Source organism: Somniosus microcephalus, chromosome 11 (genome assembly GCF_052327205.1).
Source record: "Somniosus microcephalus isolate GS21.2 chromosome 11, FLI_Smic_1.0, whole genome shotgun sequence".
NCBI classification, from domain to species: domain Eukaryota; kingdom Metazoa; phylum Chordata; class Chondrichthyes; order Squaliformes; family Somniosidae; genus Somniosus; species Somniosus microcephalus.
In genome coordinates this window covers 196,852,362-196,879,416 of record NC_140997.1, presented here as the reverse complement: position 1 = coordinate 196,879,416, position 27,055 = coordinate 196,852,362, and the positions used below count along the sequence as shown (strand labels likewise).

At 46.1% G+C, this 27,055-nt stretch overlaps 1 protein-coding gene across 1 annotated transcript in view; it reads left to right on the top strand.

Annotated features, from left to right (window-relative positions):
- Positions 1-27,055, top strand: part of cacna2d3a (calcium channel, voltage-dependent, alpha 2/delta subunit 3a) — a 1,196,772-nt gene that overhangs the window by 705,251 nt on the left and 464,466 nt on the right. The window contains exon 10 of the mRNA XM_086001643.1: positions 13,007-13,096. Coding sequence (XP_085857769.1) covers positions 13,007-13,096 — 90 coding nt within the window. The remainder of the gene's footprint in view (positions 1-13,006; positions 13,097-27,055) is intronic.

Below are 27,055 nucleotides of genomic sequence, written 5' to 3'. Positions count from 1 at the left end.
TCAATAAAGTTCTCCTGAACACACTTCAGAAATTCTTCCCCCTCTCTGCCGTTTACACTATCACTATCCCAGTCTATATTAGGATAGTTGAAGTCCCCCATTATCACTACTCTATAGTTCTTGCATCTCTCTATAATTTCTTCGCAAATTTGCTCCTCCATATTTTTACCACTAGTTGATGGCCAATAGAATACACCTAGTAATGTAATGGCACCTCTATTATTTCTTAACTCTAGTCATATAGATTCTGTCCTTGACCTCTCCAGAACTGTAACATTCTCCTTAACCAATACTGCCACACCACCTCCTATCTTTCCTGAACACCTTGGCCGCGATTTTCTGCTCGGTGTTGGGATGGGTGCGGGTCAGATGGTTTCCGGGTTCCAGTCCTGCCCCCAGCTGCCTCCGCTCCACAGACGTGACTTTCCCTTGATTGGCCTTGCTAAGCCCGCCCTGCGTGCTTAACGGCCAATTAACAGGAAGCTGGTCTGATGACGTCATTTGATGATGCGTCATCTGCCGGTTTCCTTAAAGGGACCATGCACAATTTTATTTTGACAGTTGATTTCTCCGTGTTTGACAGCATTGAGGTGCTGAAAACACTGATAATCACTGCACAAAGGGGAACTCTTGCACCCAGACTCTCCAATGACTCCCTCTATATGCTGGAATAGATGGCAGCTGCAGGTGAGATGACAGAAGCGATCTGTCACTGGTGAGAGAGGTTGTCCCAATGAAGTGGCACTGGACATAGAGTTAATTTAAAAAACTTGTAAGCTAAAGAAATCTGTATATATTTTTAAAATGCTGTAACCAACATTTTCTTCGCTCTGAAACTCACCATGTGCAATATTACATCCTTCACACCACTTCTGCAGCTGTCACTTTTTCACAAACATTACACCAGACTCACAGCATGCCACACTTACCTGGTGTGTTGTCCGGACGTCGTGAAACCCAACCCAGAAGTGGGAAAATCGAAAACCAGCCTGAAAACTACTGACAAGTACTTGTTAATAGGCAGGTAATTGCCTTTAATCCATTTCCCACCACTAGGTGTCGGGTCCATTTGCAAATCGGGGATCCGACACTTGGGAAGATTGTTTGGAGGCGGGTTGACAGCGGGTTTGGGACCCGCGTCAATCAAAAGGACTTTAACCTCTGACCCGCCTCTCTGAGCGCTGGCAAAATCGCGGCCCTTAAATCCAGGAATATTTAATCCCCAATCCTGCCCTTTTTTGAGCCAGGTCTCCGTTATTGCCACGACATCATATTCCCATGTGGCTATTTCCGCCTGCAACTCACCAGCCTTGTTATTATGCTTCGTGCGTTCACATACATACACTGTAAACTTATCTTAGACCATCCTGTGTTCTCTCTTAGTCTGACACCACCTAATACTTTACTATTTCTTACTTTAGTGCTATCCGTCTCTCCCAGTCCTTTGTTTCTCCTTTCTAATGCAACATCCTGGAGCCCATCCCCCTGCCAACTTAGACTGGTTATTAAGTAACGAGAAAGGATTCATTAGCAATCTTGTTGTACGAGGCCCCTTGGGTCGGAGCGATCATAATATAATCGAATTCTTCATTAAGATGGTGAATGAAGTAGTTGACTCAGAAACAAGGGTCCTCAATTTAAATAAAGGAAACTACGATGGTCTGAGGAGCGAGTTGGGTAGGATTGATTGGGGAATGGCATTCAAAGGGGTGACGGTGGATAGGCAATGGCAAACATTCAAAGACCGAATGGATGAACTACAGAAGTTGTTCATCCCAGTTTGGCATAAAAATAAAACAAAAAAGGTGACTCAACCGTGGGTAACAAGGGAAATTAGGGATAGCATAAGATCCAAGGAGAGGACATACAAATTGGCCAGAAAAAGCAATAATCCTGAGGATTGGGAGCAGTTCAGGATTCAACAAAGGAGGACAAAGGGATTAATTAAGAAAGGGAAAATAGAATATGAGAGTAAGCTTGCAGGGAACATAAAAACTGACTGTAAAAGCTTTTATAGATATGTGAAGAGAAAAAGATTGGTGAAGTCAAGCGTAGGTCCCTTGCAGTCAGAATCAGGGGAATTTATAATGGGGAACAAAGAAATGGCAGACCAACTAAATACATATTTTGGTTCTGTCTTCACAAAGGAGGACACAAATAACCTCCCAGAAATACCGGGGAACATAGGGTCTGATGAAAGGGTGGACCTGAAAGAAATCAGTATTTGTAGGGAAATGGTGTTAGGAAAATTGATGGGACTGAAGGCCGATAAATCCCCAGGGCCTGATAATCTACATCCCAGGGTACTTAAGGAAGTGGCCCTAGAAATAGTAGATGCATTGCTGGTCATCTTCCAGAACTCGATAGACTCTGGAGCAGTACCCATGGATTGGAGGGTAGCTAATGTTACCCCACTATTCAAAAAAGGTGGCAGAGAAAAAGCGGGGAATTATAGACCGGTAAGCCTGACATCGGTAGTGGGGAAAATGCTAGAGTCCATTATAAAAGATGTAATAGCAGAGCACTTGGAAAGCAGTGACAGGATCAGACAAAGTCAACATGGATTTACAAAAGGTAAATCATGCTTGACTAATCTACTGGAATTTTTTGAGGATGTAACTGGTAAAATAGATGAGGGAGAACCAGTGGATGTGGTGTATTTGGATTTTCAGAAGGCTTTCGATAGGGTCCCGCATAAGAGATTAGCGTGCAAAATTAAGGCACATGGGATTGGGGGCAAGGTATTGACTTGGATAGAGAACTGGTTGGCGGACAGAAAGCAAAGAGTTGGAATAAACGGGTCGTTTTCCGAGTGGCAGGCAGTGACTAGTGGGGTACCGCAAGGATCGGTCCTAGAACCCCAGCTGTTCACAATATATATTAATGATCTGGACGAGGGAATTGGATGTAATATCTCCAAATTTGCAGACGACACAAAGCTGGGTGGGAGGGTATGCTGCGAGGAGGATGTCATGAAACTTCAGTACGATTTGGACAGGTTAGGTGATTGGGCAGAAACATGGCAAATGCACTATAATGTGGATAAATGTGAGGTTATCCACTTTGGTGGCAAAAACAGGAAGGCACATTATTATCTGAATGGCAATAGATTGGGAGAAGTGGAAGTGCAAAGAGACCTGGGTGTTCTTGTGCACCAGTCACTGAAGGTAAGCATGCAGGTGCAGCAGGCGGTTAAGAAGGCAAATGGTATGTTGGCCTTCGTAGCAAGAGGGTTCGAGTACAGGAACAAGGATGTCTTGCTACAGTTGTACAGGGCCTTGGTGAGACCGCACCTTGAGTATTGTGTGCAGTTTTGGTCGCCTTATCTGAGGAAGGATGTTCTTGCCATGGAAGGAGTGCAGCGAAGATTCACCAGGCTGATACCTGGGATGGCAGGAATGACGTACGAGGAGAGATTGTGTCGATTGGGCTTATACTCACTAGAGTTTAGAAGATTGAGAGGGGATCTCATCGAAACCTATAAAATTCTGTCAGGCCTGGACAGACTAGATGCTGGAAGGGTGTTCCCGATGGTCGGGGAGTCCAGAACCAGGGGTCATAGTCTAAGGATAAGGGGTAGGACATTTAGGACTGAAATGAGGAGGAATTTCTTCACCCAGAGAGTGGTGAACCTGTGGAATTCTCTGCCACAGAGGGCGGTGGAGGCCAGTTCATTAAATATATTCAAGAAAGAGTTGGATATATTTCTTAAGGCTAAAGGGATCAAGGGATATTGGGAGAAGGCAGGGACAGGGTACTGAATTTGAATGATCAGCCATGATCTCATTAAATGGCGGAGCAGGCTCGAAGGGCCGAATGGCCTACTCCTGCTCCTATCTTCTATGTTTCTATGTTTAAACCCTCTCCAATAGCATGAGCAAACCTCCCCGCGAGGATATTGGTACCAGCTCTGTACAGGTCCCACCTCCCCCAGAACCAGCCCCAATGCCCCAAGAATCTGAAGCCCTCCCTCCTGCACCATCTCTCCAGCCATGCATTCATCTGCTTTATCCTCCTATTTTTATACTCATTCGTGTGTGGCACCGGGAGTAAATCAGAGATTACTACCTTTTGAGGTCCTGCTTTCTAATCTCTTTCCTAGCTCCCTGAAATCTGCCTGCAGGACCTCATCCCTTTTTCTACCTATGTCATTGGTACTGATATGGACCACGAACTCTGGCTGTTCACCCTCCCCCCTCAGAATGTTCTTCAGCCGGTCAGTGACATCCTTAACCCTGGCACCAGGGAGGCAACATACCATCCTGGAGTCATGTCTGCGGCCGCAGAAATGATTGTCTGCTCCCCTAACAATCGAATCCCCTACCATTATTGCCTTCCCTATCTTCCTCCTCTTCCCTTGTACAGCTGAGCCACCCATGATGCCGTGGACTTGGCTCTGGCTGTACTCTCCAGAGGAACCATCGCCCTCACCGGTACTCAGAACAGAATATTGGTTAGAGAGTGAGATGCACTCGGGACTCCTGCACTACCTGCCTGGTCCTCCTCTTCTGTCTGGCTGTCACCCATTCCCTCTCTGCCTGCACACTCTTTAGCTGCGGGGTGACCACCTCCTGAAACGTGCTATCCATGAAACTCTCAGCCTTGCGGATGCACCGCAGTGACGCCAGCTGCTGCTCAAGCTCCGAAACCCAGAGCTCGAGCTCCTCCAGCTGACGACACCTCCTGCACACGTGGTTGTCCAGGACATGGGTAGCGTCCTGGATTACCCACATGGCACAAGATGTGCATTCCACGGGTCTGAGCTGCCTTGCCATGCCTCTATTTAATCAACTATTAACTAACTTTACAGAAACTTAAGACTAAGATGTATCTAATTCAAGTTATTAAGAAGAGTTGCAGGATTTCTATCAAGCAAAGAGAAATGGGGCACAGTTGTTGACTACTGAAGACTTACACTGCAGTGTGGCTGAGAAACATGACCCTATCTGGTCAACTAATATGTGAGCAAGAAAAAAAATACCATAAAACAAAGATAAAAGGAGAGATTGATCAGTTCAGACATCAGGAAACAAATGATCCTGAAAAACATCCTGAAAAAATGAAGCATAAAAATAACAGCCAGAAGCAACCAAGGTCAGTTAAAGAGAGAAAGAGGGAGAGCAACAAAGGAAGAAAATGATCAGAAACTACATCAGAGAGAAAAAGGAGATAGGCATCTGGGCCAGCTAGTTTCTGAGATTTCAGCTCATACACTGTGACATTGAAACAAGCCCTAATATTACAGTAATAGAGACTCAGCTATCAGGAGCATCTCTATTACTATAATATAACTCCTTATATTAAAGCACTTTACTTCTGGACTCTCTGTCTTCCCTTTATTCTCTCTAGCATCTATTGTATTACTTTCACTACTTTTTACATTGTTTCTAAATAATATACTCCATTTTCACTTACTCTGCAATTTCTATTTTTAATTTATAAGTTTACAGTACCGTTTTCCTGAGCCTTAATTGGTTCACAGTCCATTCTGGAAGTGGGCCACATTACCTTTGGTTCGCTGAAAACTAACTCACCAGCCATTTTTTTTCAGACAATTAAAGCTCAGGAAATTATCTGACTCTGGTTGCTGGGCAACATGGGGGGATTTTTGTTTCCAGTAGATATCGGGTTGTCTACTCTGCCTGCCCAATGAAATCGGTGGCAGGCTCAATCAGTTTTTATGGTCGGGCCTCATTAACATTGAATCGACAAGCTGCCAATGCCAATAATGCACCTCATAGGCAGCTCGCGATTGGAAGGATGGGAAACTCGACCAGACAGCCTGAAGCAGCACCTTAATGGGGAGGGATGGAAGCATTGGGAGTGAAAGGGAGTTTTTCGTGCAGGGAAAGTTTTTGCAGTGCCTACAATAACAAGGAGATCAATTATTGGAATGCTTTAAGGCTCAAAACACACAAGCAACTGCAGTAAGAATGAGTTCCAGACCTGTTTCCAGCATTTCCTTACTGCAGCTAAGGATCCCTTTAAATACCGCTGGAAATGGCTGCCTACCAACTTGTATCGCCCATGGTTTGTGGGTGGGTTCAGGAACTGGCAGCAGGCATGTGAGTACAAACGGAAATAGTATTGAGGTCTTAACTGCATAATTTCACCACGATTTACATATATTAATAAAAATACAGATTTCAGTCTGTTTCCAATGGCAGTTATGGCCAAAATCAAGAGCCTCCTGAAAATCAGATGGGCAGACAACCAGCAGTAAGTTGATATGCATAAATGGAGCAATAACAGAGTCTTACCTTCAGGCAAAATCATGGCTAACTCTTTCCTAACACGAAACCACTGGCAACATGAAAGGATACTGCACTTTATCCATATGGCTGGTTTCCCCAAAGTGTAGGGCATTATTGATGGCTTGCATGTGGCCAGCCTGGCCTCTACCCTGAATCCTATGGACCTTCATGCTGAAAATTTTAGCAGTGGGAAGGCCTGCGCCTGATTTGCATGAGCTACATTTGGCAGGGTCTTTTTTTAGGTTGGCATGGTGGCCGCCTGAAATTAGTGTATTTCAAAATTGAAGTGAGGGTTCTGCACCCATTTCCGGATTCGTTCGCAAGATTTGCTTAAAGCTGCACAAGCTCCAACTACTCCTTCAAACTCTACAGTGTGCAAGAAGCCCCCAGGTGGAGCCAGGAGGAGTTTCCTCTTGAAACCTGCTCCCCGCGACTTACCTTGTTGACAGTGAGCCTTTTCTTGCTGCAGGCTGCCTGAATGTCCACTCCCACCTGCCGACCAGCTGCCATTTTCCACCCGTTAAAATACCCCGAGCCTGAAATTTGAGCCTGCAAGTGCGTTTGGCACTCACCCATACTCTGCTTGCTCGAAACACGCAGGGAGCTAAAATCAACCCCATGGTGTTGGCCTGAGTATGATAATGAATGGCTATTTATTCAGCAGATTTTGCTTTGAGGTTGAAAGTTGTTGTACTCTTCACATGCACTAAAAGCGTGTGGCAGTAAAAGCAATTTATTACTACATTCTGGGTCGGGAAATAAATAGATAGGTAAATACCTGATGTCAGCAAGTTTTTTTCTTGGTAAAATAAACTTGTTTTCAATTGAGTTAACTGTGCGTTATTAAACTTCTACTAACGCAACTCTTGGTTGATGACCTGGAACACTGACTTTCACAGGGTGGACATTGCAATTAATCTGACTGGACTTCTCCAGATGTTTCATCATTTTGTACATTTCTCAAAGGGCTGCAGAGCATTTCCCCATTACTAGCACTGTAGGTGATTGTGTTGTCAGCAATATGAACAAATCTCAGCTTGAGTAAACCCAGTAACCTTAACAGCTCCACGTAATATGTCTGGTTCCAGGAGGGATTAAAGTGTGATGGCAGGATTCCCAATGGAAACTATGATGATGGATGGAAGCCTGCTGAAAGTAAATGACAGTGCTTCGAAATGAAAAATACAAATTTTCTGTATCAGCTTTCAGGTTTACGCATTAAGATAATCCAGATTTTTATTTATTTGCCTTTTGCAAATCTCAGCAATAGGTGGCAAAAGTTGAGTTTACTGTCTTATCATAAACATTTAAAATACATCCCATCCTCACTTTCAGGCTCTCAGCTGCAACAACATTTCTGCAATAAGGCTACTGGAATTTATGCTGTATTATATGCTACAATTATGGGCACACACTAGGGCACATTTATTGTAATACAAAAAACTTGGTTCCTGAGAAATTACTCATGATAGGTTAGAAAATATAGTGTATATTAATTATATTACAAAATTGCCTTCTAGTACAAAAATAGCATGGGTCTCTAAGGTAACACGAGTGTAGGGTGTTTTAGCGAAGGACAGCTTGGAGCCTTGCTTGACAGAAGCACACACTAGAGAATCAAGCACAGGGGTCAACCTGGTCTACTTGTGACCCTCCCGACTTCTGGTGATTTTCCTTTGAGTCAGGCTTCACAGCGGCAGCTTCACCTCCCAAAATTACATATTTTTTAATTTTATTATGAAACTTGTTAGATCCGTGTATCTTGTTGTTGTGTCCTTCAATAATCAGACAAAAGACTGCAGGGAACGATCAACCGGTGTTTACTGAATGAGGGTTACTCTAGAACTAACTATACAGATCACTACTCAGGGTTTATATACAGGTGTGGTCACTGCCGGTACTACAGTATACAGGAGCTGTAAAAAGTAGTTCTCCCCTTAAAGGTACAGACATTACAATTCCTCCCCTTTTAGATTAACAGTACCATAACACTCATTTAACAATTAAATATCAAACTAATTACAATTAACACTTTTAACATGCAACATTAACTGAAAATAGTCTATTTATAAATTCAGTCTTTGGGGAGGCTTCCTGATTCTTTCTGGATAACGCCTTTCCCGAGTGTCTCGCTCTTGGTGCGGCGGCGATTCTAACACCCTGTCGTCAGTTGATTCATCAGCTTCCAATGCTATTGTTTCTGAGGTAGATGCGACCTGTACGTCGGGTCCCTCACCAGGTACGTATGGCCGAGACATGGGGTTGACTCGTTCCTGTGACTCTAGGATCTGGTCAGCATGGCGTCTCACAATGTTCTCCCCAACATCCACTGTGTACATTAGTGGCCCCTGCCGTGTGCATATCGTTCCTGGTTGCCATTTCTCTGTTCGGTAGTCGCGGGCCAAGACCGGTTGCCCTACATTGAAGTTCCTTGTCGGCTTCTCATTGATGTGCTGGAATTGCTTACTCTCAACATCTCTTCGTACATTTGGTCTGAGCAAATCCAGATGAGATCTCAACCTTCGGTTAAAGAACATCATGGCCGGGCCTGGTTGGTGACTGCTTGTGTCGCATTCCGGTAGGCGAACAGGAAATTGTCCACCTTGTGCTGCAGCGGAATGTTGTCATTGTACATAGCCTTTATTGCCTTCTTAAAGGTTTGTACGAACCTCTCAGCCAATCCATTTGTGGCTGGATGATACGGGGCGGATGTGTAATGCCTTACCCCATTCCGTTTCATAAATCTTCGAAACTCTTCGGACACAAACTGTGGTCCGTTATCAGAGCAAATCTGCTCTGGCAAGCCGTTCCTGGCAAAAATGGTCCATAGGATTGCAATAGTTTTCTCCGTGGTGGTGGAGGACATTTTGATCACCTCAGGCCATTTCGAGTGTGCATCCACAGCTATTAAAAACATTGAGTCCATGAATGGACCAGCAAAATCAATATGCACCCGTTGCCATGGAGATGAGGGCCACTCCCATGGGTGTAGAGGGGCATGTGGTGGTGCATTTTGGACCTTCTGGCATCCTGAGCAGCTCTTTGTCAGTTCCTCGATTTGCTGATCGATCCCCGGCCACCACACATAAGCCCTAGCAAGGCTTTTCATTTTCACCTATCCCAGATGACCTTCGTGAAGCTCATTGAGCACTCTCTCCCTTAACTTGGGTGGAATTACCACTCGGGATCAACACATCAAGGTCCCCTGGCATACTGACAGCTGTTCTCTTCTGGATGAGACTGCTGGCAACAGTGAGTCGCCATGTGCTGGCCATCCATTCACCGTCAAATCATATACCCGAGACAGCGTCGGGTCATTTCGGGTCTCCTTCTCTATACCAGCGTTAGTTACTGGCAATCATTCAATTATAGTCGAATAAAATATTTCGACAGGATCCACTGCTGGTGCTTCCTCGGCAGTAGGCAGTGGCAGGCATGATAGCCCATCAGCGTTTCCATGCTGTTTCGTGCCCTTATACTTGATTTCATATTGGTGCGCCCCTAGAAAAAGGGACCATCTTTGTAGCCGTTGCGCAGTCATCACCGGAACGCCCTTCTTTGGATTAAAGATGGAGACAAGTGGTTGGTGGTCAGTCAGCAAGGTGAACTTCTGCCCGTGCAGATAGTGATTGAAGTTTTTCACTCCCCACACTAGGCTGAGGGCCTCCCTGTCAATCTGGGCGTAGTTACGCTCGGCTGAGGTTAGTGACCGAGACGCAAAGGCTACTGGCCTCTCCGAGCCGTCCGGGAATTTGTGCGACAGCACCGCTCCAATGCCATAGGGTGATGCATCACACGCCAACCAAATTGGTAGTGCTGGGTTGAAATGAGCCAACACCTCTTTTGATGTGATCAATGCTTTGCTCTTCTGGAAAGCTCGTTTACATTCGTCACTCCACTTCCATGGTACCCCCGTTTGCAGTAGGGTGTTCAGTGCGTGTAGTACGGTAGACAAATTCGGCAAGAACTTATGGTAGTAGTTCACCAGCCCGAGGAACGACCTCAGTTGTGACACATTTTCCGGTGCTGGAGCCTTGACTACTGCCTCAATCTTTTCAGGGGACTTATGTAACCCCTCTTTATCAATAACGTGGCCACAATACGAGATCTGCTTCTGGAAAAACTTGCATTTGTGGCGATTAGCTCGGAGCCCATATTCCTTCAATCTAGTGAGCACTTGCTCCAGGTTGGCGAGGTGATCACTGTCATTTTCGCCCATGACCAGGATGCCGTCCAAATAACACTGGGTCCCTGGAATCCCTTGCAGGACTTGTTCCATTGCCCTTTGCCAAATAGCCGGAGCTGATGCTACCCCGAACACCAGCCGGTTGTATTGGTAGAGACCTTTATGAGTGTTGATCGTGAGATACTGTTTCGAGGCTTCTTCTACCTCCATTTGCAGGTACGCCTGGGCCAGATCAATCTTAGTGAAGCGTTTCCCTCCAGATAGCGAGGCGAAAATATCTTCAATCCGCGGAAGCGGATATTGTACCGTGTGAAGGACTGGGTTCACTGTCACCTTAAAGTCCCCACAGATGCGAACCTTCTTTGGTTCCCCAGGCGTATTACTCAACGACCTCTTCATTACAGGAACGATGGGTGTAGCCCACTCGCTCCAGTCCACTTTGGACAGTACTCCTGAACGTTCCAAACCTTCCAGCTCTGCTTCGACAGCTGGGCGGATCGCATAAGGTACCGGTCTGGCCTTAAAAAACTTTGGGCTTGCATTTTCCTCTATTTTGATCATCGCTGTTATGCCTTTTAGTGTTCCAAGTCCCTGCTGGAACACTTATTGTGCGTCAGTTAGCATTTTTGACAGTCGTCCAGGTGTGACGTCGTCATCCTTTTTGGCATCTACAGTCAGTGCTTGTATGGAATGCCAATCTAGCTGTATCTTCCAGATCCATTCACGTCCTAGTAGTGGTGGTCCTCCATCTGGCAATACATATAGGTCCATTTTTGGTGTTTCCTTGCCGTTATATATAATGTCCACCCTTATTTTTCCTTTGGGGTAGACTTTTTGCCCCATGTACGTCTTCAAGACCATCTTTGTATCTCTCAAGGGTATATGTTAGAATAGCCGCTTGTAGTCCCTTCGGTTTATGACTGTTAGGGCTGATCCTGTGTCCAATTCCATTTTCACTTGGACTCCTGCTATCTTGAGCGTGACCCAGATAGTTTGGTGATCCTCCGTTTTGATCACATTATGTAGTTTCAGACAACCCAGCTCCTTGCTTCCGGAGCCTGTATCACTTTTCTGTTTGTCTGAACTACTCTCCGTCACCTTATGTACCTTCTTGTACTTCTCCTGTGGAGATTTCTTGCTGCTGGTTTTCTTTCCCGACCTGCAGACTCTTGCTATGTGTCCTACTTTTCCACACTGTCTGCACACTTTGTCCTTGAATCAGCAATCATTATGGTCGTGTGTTGTTCTGCTGCAGCGATAGCACTTCACTGTTCCGTATGACATTTCATTTGTGCCATATTCTTGCGGTCTCCGTTGTATCTCTGCCACGCCCCGTGCTGCTGCTTCATGTGATACTGCAATGCTGAAAGCCTTGTCCAGCGTAAGATCCTTTTCTGATAGAAGCTGTTTCTGGGTTCCTTCACTTTGAAGCCCACACACAAACTTGTCCCTTAAAGTATCTGCTAGTCCCATTCCAAACTGGCAGTGTTTCGATAGCTTGCACAGTTCCATTAAATACTCAGCATTACTTTCATCTTTATGCTGGTTCCTTTTGTGAAACTTAAATCTTTCTGCTATCAGCAGCGGTGTGGGGTTTAAGTGGTCCTATAGGATTGACACTATGTTTTCAAAATCCTTTTCTACTGGCTTCTCTGGGGTTACGAAGTTTCGTAGTAAGCCATACGTTTTTGCACCCATTGAATTCAACAATACCAGCGCTTTCTTGTCATCTGGCACTTAATTTGCCTTGCAGTATACTTCTATGCATTCGACATATGTCGTCCAACCTTCGACTTCATTGTCGAACGCTGTGATACTGACACTCTTCGGCATTTTTGGGTGTGGTTAGACTGGCTTAAAATGGCGTCTCCCGCGCTTTCCTTTCTTCCCCGCTGCGGCTTATAATGGCGTCTCCCGCGCTTTCCTTTCTTCCCCGCTGACGCTGCTCGGCCCTTGAACACCGGCTGCGCTCTGCGCGTTTTCCTGCGCGCCTCTCTCCCCCGTTGACGCTGCTCGGTGCATACATTACAAAACTGAGGTGCTAACACAATATAATTTGTGTAACATGATTTACTATTAGATTTTGACATTAATAATTTATGTTTCCCCAGCCTCCTGAAGGCCCCCTGACATCATATACCATTTTCTGGACAATAGTGGATGCAGCCTGCCACAGGTTTGTAATTGGGAACAATATTTCCTCTGCTCACTATTGATGGCCAAATCATACATAGTGGCCAAAGGAAATATTCCCCTTCCCCCAAAATAACTTGCTTCCTATAGGGGTCTGCAAGCCTCCACTACATGGCTTTTTGGCATAGTTGTGATTGGGAACTGATCATGTAATGAGTGACTCTGTAGTGAGCTATCTTGCTGCACTGTCTCAGAATAGGTTCACATGTTGTTAGGTTGTTCTGCATTGTATGTATAGAGTTATTTATTAATTAAATAGTATAAGCAGAACAAACATTTGTTTATGGCTCTATCAAAAGCTGAAAATAGCATTTTAAGAAATTGTAAGTGTTTAAAAATTTATTGTGCCAATTTTTCCCCCCCAACCATATAGCATTTCAGAGAACACCTTGATACCCTGAATGCAAAAGGAATTGGAATGCTGGGCTTCGCTTTGACTGAGGCTTTCATCCTGCTGAATCAGGTAGTGCCATTCAATGACATCTTTTCCCCATCCTCGTGAATTTATGTACTTGACTTTAAATGGGATAGTAAAGGAATATTGGCGAATGACTCCAAAGAGAGTAAAATGGGGAGATAAAATGGGATAAAAATATTTTGAAAATTGTGCATAGGGTATAATTTGCTACAAAATTATGACCTCTAAGATATTTGGTTTTGCTTAGTCTACTGTTAATATAATAAAGCATTTTGAAGTAATTTTTATTGATTTAAAACTAAAAAGTCATTGATGGGTTGGAAGTATAAGACAAAGGCAAAACAAATCATCAGTGTGATAAAATAAACTGTCAGTGAAAACAAAACATGTTGATTTACGTGATATATTTACTTATTGCCAATAGTTAACACTGGAGACAGAATTCACTTTTTGATGGCTTGATTAATCAGGTTATTAATTGATTGTGGAAAATATGTGTTATTAATTCTTACATCAGAATTGTTAATGCATTGCATTCTCTTGAATGATATTTTTCCCCAGCTGTATCTGTCAATTGTCTCACCTCACTACCTTCCCCTAAATTGCCACCCAGTTTTGGACAAAACAATGTTTAGTGATGGCAACAATCAAACATATTGCAGCAACTGATAACTATTTTAAAGTCTGAGAGGTTATAGGAGAGAGAGATACTTCAACAGCATCCGACAAACCGCCATGACCTTAGTGAGAAGTTAATCTGTTTTTTGGTGGTATTGATTGAGGGAGTAAAGCTGCCCATAATGCTGGGACATTTCCCGCTGTTCTTGAATAGTGCCATGGCTGATAGCAAATTGGGTGTGGTGTAAAACAAGCCGGCAATTTACTATCAGCCCATTTTACATTACTGCTGTTACCGTGCTCACTAGGAGGTCGAACTCCAAACCATCGTCAACACCTTCACTGAAGCGTACGAGAGCATGGGCCTTACACTAAACATCCGTAAGACAAAGGTCCTCTACCAACCTGCCCCCACCATACAGTACTGCCCCCCCGATTATCAAAATCCACGATAAGACCTTGGACAATGTGGACCACTTTCCATACCTCGGGAGCCTACTGTCAACAAGGGCAGACGTCGACGACGAAGTCCAACACTGCCTCCAGTGTGCCAGTGCAGCCTTCGGTCACCTGAGGAAGAGAGTGTTTGAAGACCAGGACCTCAAACCTGGCACTAAGCTCATGGTCTACAGAGCAACAGTGATACCCGCCCTGCTGTATGCCTCAGAGACATGGATCATGTACAGCAGGCACCTCAAAGCACTGGAGAGGTACCACCAACGCTGACTCTGCAAGATCCTGCAAATCCATTGGCAGGATAGGCGTACCAACGTCAGTGTTCTTGCTCAGGCCAACATCCCCAACATTGAAGCTTTGACCACGCTCGATCAGCTCCGATGGACGGGTCACATTGTCCGCATGCCCGATACGAGACTCCCAAAACTAGCGCTCTACTCGGAGCTCCGGCATGGCAAGAGAGCCCCAGGTGGGCAGAGGAAATGCTTCAAGAACACCCTTAAAGCCTCCTTGAAAAAGTGTAACAGCCCCACCGACACCAGGGAATCCCTGGCCCAAGACCACACAAAGTGGAGGAGAAGCATCCAGGAAGGCGCCGAACACCTCGAGTCTCTTCGCCGGGAGCAAGCGCAGGCAGCGCAAGGAGCACACGTCAACCCAAACACCCCACCCACCTGCCCCTTCAACCACCGTCTGCCCCACCTGTGACAGAGACTGTAGGTCCTGCATTGGACTTATCAGTCACCTGCGAACTCATTTTTAATGTGGAAGCAAGTCATCCTCGGTTCCGAGGGACTGCCTAAGAAGAAGACTGTTGTTGGCCAACTTCACTCCCTTAGTGTCCACCTGAATCAACAGAACAGTTAGACACCAGCTCGGTATAACATGAAGTTAAATATAAATATGTTTAATTTCACTTAGCAGAGAACTAAATTCATATGTGTAAATGTTTTATTATCTTTGATCTGAATACAGTTCATGTCATTTGTGCATCATTTTAACAGATCAATTCCTCATGCCATGCTAAACAGCTCCAACCACACACTTTACAAGATTTCTACGACTGTTTGACACTCCTGCCTCAGTAACTGTGCAGCTTCCTCACTTTTTAATGTCTTTAATTATTCACCTTTTAACTTTATTTCAGTCCTCTTCATTAGCTTTCGAAATCCATCCATTATCATACATTTGACTGACATGAATGGCATAAAACTGCTGAATGTTGCAAGTCCAATTTGAACATAAAACTGCCCATGGTGAATCAGAGAGTTGCGCTGGGATCTTCTATTCCGGGGAGGGGGATAGAGGTAGGAAGTGATGTCCCCCATTGGAAAGGAAACCCACTAAAGTCTCTATCCCCAAACAACTGAGGTACAATCGATAGGCTGGATTACTGCCCTGCAACTCCTGGATTCTCATTAACCCCCACACCTCTGGTACCTTCCTGAAGCTCTGTGTCTCTCCCTGTACTTCCTCCTCAACCTCACTAGGATTCTCTTCTTGAGTGTCTATATCTGTGCTGGTATCCGATTGAAGTGTGGCCGGTGAGCATTGCCATTATGATGTGTGATGCTGCTTATGAGCACTTTGTGGACCACTGAGTTCTTGCTCTGAGAACAGATGGGGCATCACTGAGCCAAAAATAGATTTTTTTTTTGTCAGCTGGTTTAAATATCTAGATATATTTTAAGTTGCTAGGGTTCAAAATGGAAGCTGCTCCCTCACCAGGTACAAATTGATGGACCAGCGATGCTCTATTTGAGAGAGTCAGGCAGGGATGTTGATCACAAATTAGCAAATAAAGGAGGACGATGTAATTAAAATATTAATATATGCAGCATTCAACAAAATACTATGCCATTTCTGAGTATGTCATGTGTCAAAATGATCTTGTGGAAAGTTGGAAAGTTTCAGAAAAGGAAATGCAGCTGTTAGAATTGTTTCACTTCCTCAAAGAAATTCCTTTACGTCAAAGGAGAATAGAAGGATAACTGTTCCAGGACTGCTTGCTATTTGTTAGTTCTGTATTAACATCCAATACCAGTTGAGGCACATTAAATCTTGTAGGCAATAAGAATCCATATATTCCACATGTAATATACTATCTCGAAAGATTAACCCGTACGACTACATTCTGAGTACCAATGAACAAGAGAATGCTCATCAATGCATCCAGATAAACTCTTGCTTTCCAAGAGACTTTAAAAAAAGCTGAAAGCTGGATTTGCGGTACAGTGGTTTAATGTAAGCGTGGAAAATCCAATGGTTGAAAAGAATGGAGTACCCATTTATGGGCTGTTTCTAGTTCTCTTATCTAAGTATTGTGTTGTTTATTATCTTGCCTACGGTTTTGCTTCTGTATCAGTGCAGGCATAATTTAACCTGCACAAAGTATTCTAGGGGTGTGAATATTTTCCACCTTCCAATTTGGCAGGAGATGTAGTGCTCATCCAACGTATTCTGCAGTGGACAGTCTACAATGATTGATAGTAAATTGCTAACTTAGTAAGGCAGAGAGTGAGAGATACAGATCTGAATTTGTAAGAGATATGGCCTAGAAATTCACCTCGGGCGGTGGCGCCCAGGCTCGGCCACCCGTTATACGCAGCGCCTGATGTTCAGTTCCATGGACTGCAATTGCGTATAACGGGCGGCCGAGCCGATACCGCCCATTTTGCACCACCGTTCGAGACGAATTTCTAGACCGTAGTCTGCTTAGAGAAACTGTCATCAAGCCATTTATGTGAGGAGAAGGTCTTGGAGAATGCCTGCACCAAAGCAGTTCTGAGGATATGAGCATAATTATCCATTTGGATGTTGTATTTTCATTATGTGGGGAGCAATGTGCCTAAGCATAAACAGTGTGTAGAAATGCATTGATGGTATATATCAATTGATCTGCACACACCTCCAAACTGCCCACCCGCCAGGTTACTGCTGAGCGAGTAGGGTTAAAATCGCCCCCATAATGTCACACTTGTTGCCCTGGATCAAGTTGAGGGTCTTTCACACTGCACCAAAAATATCCTGCTATTTTTCATAAAGCTGTTGACAGGGACAGACAGGGTATTGCAGGAAAAATTAGGTTCTGTAATTTATCAATCAACCATTTTAGAAAAATATTGTGCACTGCACAGCAGGACTACCAAACAGTATCGTTTATACTGATTATGTAGCACATTAGCTATATGAAAGGGGTTAAAGGATCATTAGTACAATGGTCTCATAATTGGCTGTTATTTACTTTCTCACTAATTAAATCCTGCCTCAAAACCTAGAATGTGTATTTCTATAGAGATTCTCCTGATCGTCTGCCATAACTTTGGTGGAAGAGCTGTGGAAGCCTCGGTCTGCAGGATCTACTTGTAGTATGTTGCATTCTTCCCCAGTGTTAGCTATATCTGCCAGTTTGGTATCGGCTGAAAATGTTGATATTGAGCCACTTGTTCCTAAGCCCAAATCATTAATGTAAACTATGAATAACAGTGATCCCACAACTGATCTTTGTGGAACGCCACTTTCTACCTTCCGCCAATCTGAATAACTACCCTTTACTCCTACTCTCTGCTTTCTATTTAATAGCCAGTTTGTTATCCATTCAGCTATTTGTCCTCTGACTCCATATCTCTAAGCTTTGTCATGAGCCTACCGTGTGGTACTTTATCGAAGGCCTTTTGAAAATCCAAGTATATGACATCTACTACATTACCCTTGTCTACTCTTTCCATACCTCATCAAAGAATTCTGTCAGGTTAGTTAAACATGACTTAACTGTTCAGAATCCATGCTGACTATTTTTATTATATTTTCTGTCTCTCTATGCTCTTCTATCACTTTTAGTATAGATTCGAGTATCTTTCCTATCACTGATGTTAAGCTGACTGGTCTATAGTTCCCAGGTTTTGTTCTATCTCCCTTTTTGTATATAGGAACAAGATTAGCTGTCTGCCAGTCTTCTGGTACTATCCCCTCTTCTATGGAACTTTATATATATCCTCTGCTATCTCCTCCCTAGTCTCCTTGAGTATGCGTAAGTGCATATAATCCAGATCTGGTTTTATCCTCTTAGTTTTGCTGGTTTGTCAATTATTTTCACCCTTTCTATCCCAACTGTATTAATATTCTTTATAAGCTCATCCTCTAGTGAAATGTCTATTTCGTTATCTTCTTTAATAAGAACTGAGGCGAAGTAATTATTCAATACTTCTGCCATTTCTCTGTCATTACCTGTGTGTTTAGCTTGCTCATCCTTTCCCACTGTTTTTCTGTCTTTGTTTTTTAAGATTTTCTCCCAGTTTACCTTCTTCAGTTCCACCCTCATTTTCTCACAATTTGCTAATTTCCAATCTCTTACCTTAGTCTTTGTCCTACTTGCGTCACTTTTGATCCTAATCTTGAACCTTCTGTCATGTTGATTGTTGAGGTCAATGTTGAAGGTTAGTCCTGGCGAACAGCGGATTGTTGACCTTCTTAATACAGCTGTGCACTGCAGACTGGGAGATATGGGAGATGTTCCCTGCAGCAGACTGGAATTAGCCAGTGGCAACAAGTTAAAGGCTGTGATGACTTTTACAGCCACTGGCAAAGCATGGCTCACTGGCCCAGCAGGCAACAGGTCATGTTGCAAGAGGCTGCCTGCAGAAGCGCAGCCTTCTGATCCACTGCTGTTCAGAAAAATCTAAGAAACTGATTCGGCCTGCACACCCGGTGTGCTGGGAATGGCCTCCTGCAGCACCCCCCTCACCTGCTGTCTCCTACTAGGCCCAGTTGCTGCTGGTTCTGGTTACTAAGGCTGCTGCCCCTCTTCCTCTAACTGTGCCTCCATCCAAATGAAGCCAGCAATAATAGCAGCCACGATAGGCAGATAGAGCTTACTGAGTAAATATGGCAAAAAATATCAGTAAGACGTGGGCCTAGAAATTCGGTAACTACTGAAAACGAGCGTGAGGATCACACTGCGATAGGAACCCGCGCCCGTTCGGAGGATTGCCTGCTACTTTGCATGATTATAGCATTCAGCTGAGCACTGAACGCGCTGCTGAGTGGCTGAACACTCAGCAGGGGGCCCAAGTTCGTGCGAGGCTAGCGCCAATTAAAGCTAGCCTGCACAACTTAAAGGCAGTCTGGGAGGTGCCTTCTGTCTGCAACAGGTAGTGGAAGTGCTTGTGGAGGCTACTGTCAGAAAAAGAAGACTAAATAGTGACTCAACAGGCCAGAGAAAGGGCTCCAAGATTCTCCAGTGCAGCACTGGAGGCGTTGATCCAGGAGGTCAACTCCAGGAGAGAGGTCCTCTTCCTACAGAGGGCCAGGAGGCACTCCAGGCAACAGATGAGAGTGCAGCGAGAGCAGATAGCCAACATGGTTAATGCCAGCAGTGTAGCCACAAGGACCTGAATTCAGTGCAGGAAGAGGTTTAATGACCTCACACGCAGCTCTTACTTTCCCCCCCGCTCCCCTCACCATAACCCTACCCTTGTGCCTTTCTCATTTCGGACACCGAAGAAATGCAGCCTGCCCAGTCGAAGAACAAGAGGGAGCGGAGAGTCAAAAAGAATAATAAGAAACACTGTCACTGATTTCACACTCCCAGCCACCAGCTCAGATACTGACACTCCACGTACTTTAGAGGATAGGTGAGACGCAGGATCTGCACGTGGTGAGACACCGGGCATGAGTGTCCTGCAGCCAGGGCAGGGGTAAAGGTAGCTCAGGTGCCAGCTCCCGAGAGGGTGAGGTCGCACATGAGTTCTGCTGCACAGGACTCGGATGAAGACCTCGATGGGGCAGCCTACAGAAGAATGCTGATGGGTATGCACAATGAAATGCTTGGTGCATTGGCAGGCCTGCCAGAAAGCCTGAATGCAATGTCAATGAGCATGGAGGATTCCAGCTCCAGCCTGGCAGAGGGCTTTGTGCAGAGCTTGAAGCCCATCCTTTCCAGCATGGAGGGGCTGGGCAGATCTATTAACGCACTTGTGGACCCAACCATCATGCTGCGTCTGATGGCTGATGTCTCGGCTTCCATTGTAGCACAAGCACAAGCCGCCCAACATCTGAGTGATGCAATGGAAGCTCAGACTGATCATGCAAGGACAGACTGCTGCCATCATGGCTGGGTCTACCAGTGTTGAAAGGGGCTTGCAGGGTGTCACAGCAGTCCAACAGTCTGTACTCCAGCAGATTACTAGGATTGCTGAGGCTCTGCTCCAGGGGAGTGGCAATGGATCTGTGGAGGATGACCCTGCTGTCCTCTCTCAGGATGACGGCATTCGTCCTCCCACCACTGCCACTCTGCCAGTGCCCTTGTCATTGCCTGTCAGCCAGCCAGCCAGCCCAGACTAATGCATTCCAAAGCCAGGCCTACTGGACCTAGAGCTCCTTGAGGTCATCCTGCAAGGCCATCTGCACTCACCCCCACTGAAAGTCAGCAGCCTTCCACCAGCCATGCTGCAAACACTGGGGTAGCACTGCATAGGAGCACTAGGATAGGCAAAGGCACATGGAGCACAGTCACTAAGGGAATGCACAAGGGTGATTAATAACATTTTTAATGTAATATTGCATGGATAAATGGATAAAGTTTGATTGGAAAGTTTGCTTTGTGGTGGCATTTATTTCAGCATTGTGGCTAAGATGACACTGTGATGGTCGGTAACAGAGGGAAGGTAAGGTGTGGGACTAATGTCGAATGGGGAATTGGGGTTGCGTTCAATCGTACCCCAGGTGGATGATTCAATCCCGGACATCCCAGCCAGAAAGGGACTGACTGGGTTGTCTCTTTCCTTCTGCTTCCACCTCCTCCTCCTCTTCCTCCTCCTGTTCCTGAGCTGGTGGCCATATCCCTGGTGGCAAGGGTTTTGCCCTGATGATGACCAGATTGTGGAGGATACAGCAGACCACAATGAATCAGGACACATACTCCGGTGAGTACTGTAGGGCTCCTCCAGAACGGTCCAGGCAACGGAACCTTTGTTTATGGACACCAATGATTTGCTCTATAATGTTTCATTTGGCAGCATGGCTCTTGTTGTATGCATGCTGGTCTTGTGTGGTTGGGTTGCTGAGCAGAGTCATGAGCCAGGTGGTAGAGGGATAGCCCTTGTCACCCAGTAGCCACCCTCTGGTTTGTCTTAGTGGCTCAAAGATTGAGGGAGCAGTGGACTGGCACAGAATAAAAGCATCAGGATACTGGGCATTCACCATCATGATCTGCTGAGCATGGTCGCACACCAACTGCACGTTCAGCGAGTGGTAACCTTTGCAGTTGCGGTACATCTCGGCATTTATATACAGTGCCCACAAAGCCACGTGCATGCAGTTGATGGCGCCCTGCACCATGGGGAAGTTCGCTATCTTGGCAAAGCCACATGCACATTCCCCCTGTTTTTCTCTGGTCAGAGAGAAGCCAATGGCATAAAGAGCTTCTGTCACCTCTCTTACGCAACAGTGAACAACGAATTGCGAGATGTTACAGATGTCGCCTGCTCCAGCCTGGAAGGATCCCGATGCAAGGTAATTCAGGGTCACGGTTGTAGTGTATGTACCTTTAAGGGGAGAACTACTTTTTACAGCTCCTGTATACTGTAGTACCGGCAGTGACCACACCTGTATATATACCCTGAGTAGGGAGCTGTACTGTTAGTTTTAGAGCAACCCTCATCCAGTAAACGCCTGTTGACTGTTCTCTGCAGTCTCTGTCGATTATTTGAAGGACACACTACCTAAAGATTCACGGACTCAACATTGGCGACGAGGTGATTCGAACCTACCTGCAACTCAGCAGAAGAAGGCCGATTCCATCAGTGCGGGCGTCGACCATCCTGAGAGGACTTGAGCAGGCAGAGGAGGCTGTGGAGAGCTGGGCTTGGTTCTCCAGCCGCGACGATCCAGCGCAGCGGGCTGGCAGCAGGTACGGCGCAGACCCTTCCCGGACAGTGGCGGCGGGAGCCGACCGACGGCACAGAAAACGGCCGAGCAGCGTCAACGGGTAAGAGAGAGGGTAAAGCGCACAGGGCGCAGCCGGGGTTGAGGACCGAGTGGCGTGTACGAGAGAGGCGCGCAGGAAAACGCGCAGAGCGTGGCCGGGGTTCAAGGGCTGAGCAGCATCCGCAGTGGAGAAGAAGGGAGAGTGCGGGAAGAAAGGAAAGCGCGGGTGACGCCATTTTGAGCCAGCGGAGAAGGGAGAGCGCAGGAGACGCCATTTTTAGCCAGTCTAACCACACCCAAAAATGCCGAAGAGTGGCAGTGTCACAGCGTTCGACAATGAAGTCGAAGATTGGGCGACATATATAGAACGCATAGAAGTGTACTGCAAGGCGAATGAAGTGCCAGATGCCAGGAAAGCACTGGTATTGTTGAATTCCATGGGTGCAAAAACGTACGGCTTACTGTGAAACCTAGTAACCCCAGAGAAGCCAGTGGAAAAGGATTTTGAAAGCATAGTGGCAATCCTACAGGACCACTTAAACCCCACACCGCTGCTGATAACAGAAAGATTTAAGTTCCACAAAAGGAACCAGCATAAAGACGAAAGTAATGCTGAGTATTTAACGGAACTGTGCAAGCTATCGAAACACTGCCAGTTTGGAACGGGACTAGCAGATACTTTAAGGGACAAGTTTGTGTGTGGGCTTCAAAGTGAAGGAACCCAGAAACGGCTTCTATCAGAAAAGGATCTTACGCTGGACAAGGCTTTCAGCATGGCAGTATCACACGAAGCAGCTGCACGGGGCGCTGCAGAGATACAACGGAGACTGTAAGAATATGGCACAAATGAAATGTCATATGGAGCAGGGAAGTGTTATCGCTGCGGCAGAACAACACACGGCCATAAGGATTGTTGGTTCAAGGACCCAGTGTGCAGACAGTGTGGAGAAGTGGGACACATAGCAAGAGTCTGCAGGTCGGGAAAGAAAACCAGCAGCAAGAAATCTCCACAGGAGAAGTACAAAAAGGTACATAAGGTGACGGAGAGTAGTTCAGACGAACAGAAAAGTGATACAGACTCCGGAAGCAAGGAGCTGGGTTGTCTGAAACTACATAATGTAATCAAAATGGAGGATCACCAAACTATCTGGGTCACGCTCAAGATAGACGGAGTCCAAGTGAAAATGGAATTGGACACAGGACCAGCCCTAACAGTCATAAACCGAAGGGACTGCAAGCGGCTATTCTCACATATACAGAGATTGTCTTGAAGACGTACACGGGGCAAAAAGTCTACCCCAAAGCAAAAATAAGGGTGAACGTGATATACAACGGCAAGGAAACACCAAAAATGGACCTATATGTATTGCCAGATGGAGGACCACCACTACTAGGACGTGAATGGATCCGGAAGATACAGTTAGATTGGCATTCCATACAAGCACTGACGGTAGATGCCAAAAAGGATGACGACGTCACACCTGGATGATTGTCAAAAATGCTAACTGACGCACAAGAAGTGTTCCAGGAGGGACTCGGAACACTAAAAGGCATAACAGCGACGATCAAAATAGAGGAAAATGCAAGCCCAAAGTTTTTTAAGGCCAGGCCTTATGTGATCCGCCCAGCCGTCGAATCAGAGCTGGAAGGTTTGGAACATTCTGGAGTACTGTCCAAAGTGGACTGGAGCGAGTGGGCTACACCCATCGTTCCTGTAATGAAGAGGTCGTTGAGTAATACGCCTGGGGAACCAAAGAAGGTTCGCATCTGTGGGGACTTTAAGGTGACAGTGAACCCAGTCCTTCACATGGTACAATATCCGATTCCGCGGATTGAAGATATTTTCGCCTCGCTATCTGGAGGAAAATGCTTCACTAAGATTGATCTGGCCCAGGCGTACCTGCAAATGGAGGTAGAAGAAGCCTTGAAACAGTACCTCACGATCAACACTCACAAAGGTCTCTACCAATTCAACCGGCTGGTGTTTGGGGTAGCATCAGCTCCGGCTATTTGGCAAAGGGCAATGGATCAAGTCCTGCAAGGGATTCCAGGGACCCAGTGTTATTTGGACGACATCCTGGTCACGGGCGAAAATTACAGTGATCACCTCGCCAACCTGGAGCAGGTGCTCACTAGATTGAAGGAATATGGGCTCCGAGCTAATCGCCACAAATGCGAGTTTTTCCAGAAGCAGATCTCGTATTGTGGCCACGTTATTGATGAAGAGGGGTTACATAAGTCCCCTGAAAAGATTGAGGCAGTAGTCAAGGCCCCAGCACCGGAAAATGTGTCACAACTGAGGTCGTTCCTCGGGCTGGTGAACTACTACCATAAGTTCTTGCCGAATTTGTCTACAGTACCACACCCACTGAACACCCTACTGCAAACGGGGGTACCATGGAAGTGGAATGACGAATGTAAACGAGCTTTCCAGAAGTGCAAAGAATTGATCACATCAAAAGAGGTGTTGGCTCATTTCAACCCAGCACTATCAATTCAGTTGGCGTGTGATGCATCACCCTATGGTATTGGAGCGGTGCTGTCGCACAAATTCCCGGACGGCTTGGAGACGCCAGTAGCCTTTGCTTCTCGGTCACTAACCTCAGCCGAGCGTAACTACGCCCAGATTGACAGGGAGGCCCTCAGCCTAGTGTGGGGAGTGAAAAAGTTCAACCACTATCTGCACGGGCAGAAGTTCACCTTGCTGACTGACCACCAACCACTTGTCTCCATCTTTAATCCAAAGAAAGGCGTTCCAGTGATGACTGCGCAACGGCTACAAAGATGGTCCCTTTTTCTAGGGGCGAACCATTATGAAATAGAGTATAAGGGCACAAAACAGCATGGAAACGCTGATGGGCTATCACGCCTGCCACTGCCTACTGCGGAGGAAGCACCAGCAGTGGACCCTGTCGAAATATTTTATTCGACTATAATTGAACGCTTGCCAGTAACTAACGCGGATATAGAGAAGGAGACCCGAAATGACCCGACACTGTCTCGGGTATATGACTTGACGGTGAAGGGATGGCCAACACATGGCGACTCACTGTTGCCAGCAGTCTCATCCAGAAGAGAACAGCTGTCAGTATGTCAGGGGACCTTGATGTGTGGATCCCGAGTGGTAATTCCACCCAAGTTAAGGGAGAGAGTGCTCAATGAGCTTCACGAAGGCCATCTGGGAGGGGTGAAAATGAAAAGCCTTGCTAGGGCTTATGTGTGGTGGCCGGAGATCGATCAGCAAATCGAGGACCTGACAAAGAGCTGCTCAGGATGCCAGAAGGTCCAAAATGCACCACCACATGCCCCTCTACACCCATGGGAGTGGCCCTCCTCTCCATGGCAACGGGTGCATATTGATTTTGCTGGTCCATTCATGGACTCAATGTTTTTAATAGACGTGGATGCGCACTCGAAATGGCCTGAGGTGATCAAAATGTCCTCCACCACCACGGAGAAAACTATTGCAGTCCTACGGACCATATTTGCCAGGAACGGCTTGCCAGAGCAGATTTGCTCTGATAACGGACCACAGTTTGTGTCCGAAGATTTTTGGAAATTTATGAAAAGGAATGGGGTAAGGCATTACACATCCGCCCCGTATCATCCAGCCACAAATGGATTGGCTGAGAGGTTCGTGCAAACCTTTAAAAAAGCAGTAAAAGCCATGTGCGATGACAACATTCCACTGCAGCATAAGGTGGACAATTTCCTGTTAGCCTACAGAAATGCGACACATGCAGTCACCAACCAGACCCCGGCCATGATGTTCTTTAACCGAAGGTTGAGATCTCGTCTGGATTTGCTCAGACCAAATGTCCGAAGAGATGTTGAGAATAAGCAATTCCAGCACATCAATGAGAAGCCGACAAGGAGCTTCAATATAGGGCAACCAGTCTTGGCCCGCGACTACCGAACAGAGAAATGGCAACCAGGAACGATATGCACACGGCAGGGGCCACTAATGTACACAGTGGATGTTGGGGAGAACATTGTGAGACGCCATGTCGACCAGATCCTAGAGTCACAGGAATGAGTCAACCCCATGTCTCGCGTACCTGGTAATGAACCCGACATACAGGTAGCATCTACCCCAGAAACAGTAGCATCGGAAGCTGATGAACCAACCGACGACAGGGGGCCAGAATCGCCTCCGCACCAAGAGCAAGACACTCAGGAAAGGCGCTATCCAGAAAGGATCAGGAAGCCGCCCCAAAGACTGAATTTATAAATGGACTATTTTCAGTTAATGTTGCATGTTAAAAGTGTTAATTGTTAAATGAATGTTATGGTACTGTTAATCTAAAAGGGGAGGAATTGTAGTGTATGTACCTTTAAGGGGAGAACTACTTTTTACAGCTCCTGTATGCTGTAGTACCGGCAGTGACCACACCTGTATATATACCCTGAGTAGGGAGCTGTACTGTTAGTTTTAGAGCAACCCTCATCCAGTAAACACCTGTTGATTGTTCTCTGCAGTCTCTGTTGATTATTTGAAGGACACACTACCTAAAGATTCACGGATTCAACAACGGTCACCTTCACAGCCACTGCCAGCGCTGTCCTTGCCCTGGAGAGAGGCTGCAGGTCTGGTTGCAAGAGGTGGCAGAGTTCTATGAGCACCTCCTTCATAAATTGCAGATACCTCAGACACTGCTCCTGGCTCAGGTTGAGGTAAGAGAATTGCTCTTAGAAGACCCTAGGTGGGTAAGGCCTTCTGCCGAGAGCCCTTCTCACCCTCCTCCTCCTCCTCCCTCTGTGAGCAGCTTGTCCTCTTTGCTGCCTCTGCTCCATCTCCCTGTCATGCTGCAGGCCAAGGGGGATGACAACTAGAGCACCCAGGACTGGGAGCAAGTGGTCTGACCAGAACCCTTGAATTCAGAAGCGGAGCCTTCTCCACTTGCAGCACCACTCCCTGTCACCTCACCAGCTTTAAATAACTTTAGAAAGCTCCAGACACTTCCACAAACTTACACAGAGCGGGTAAAAATCAAAAAGCAAGTT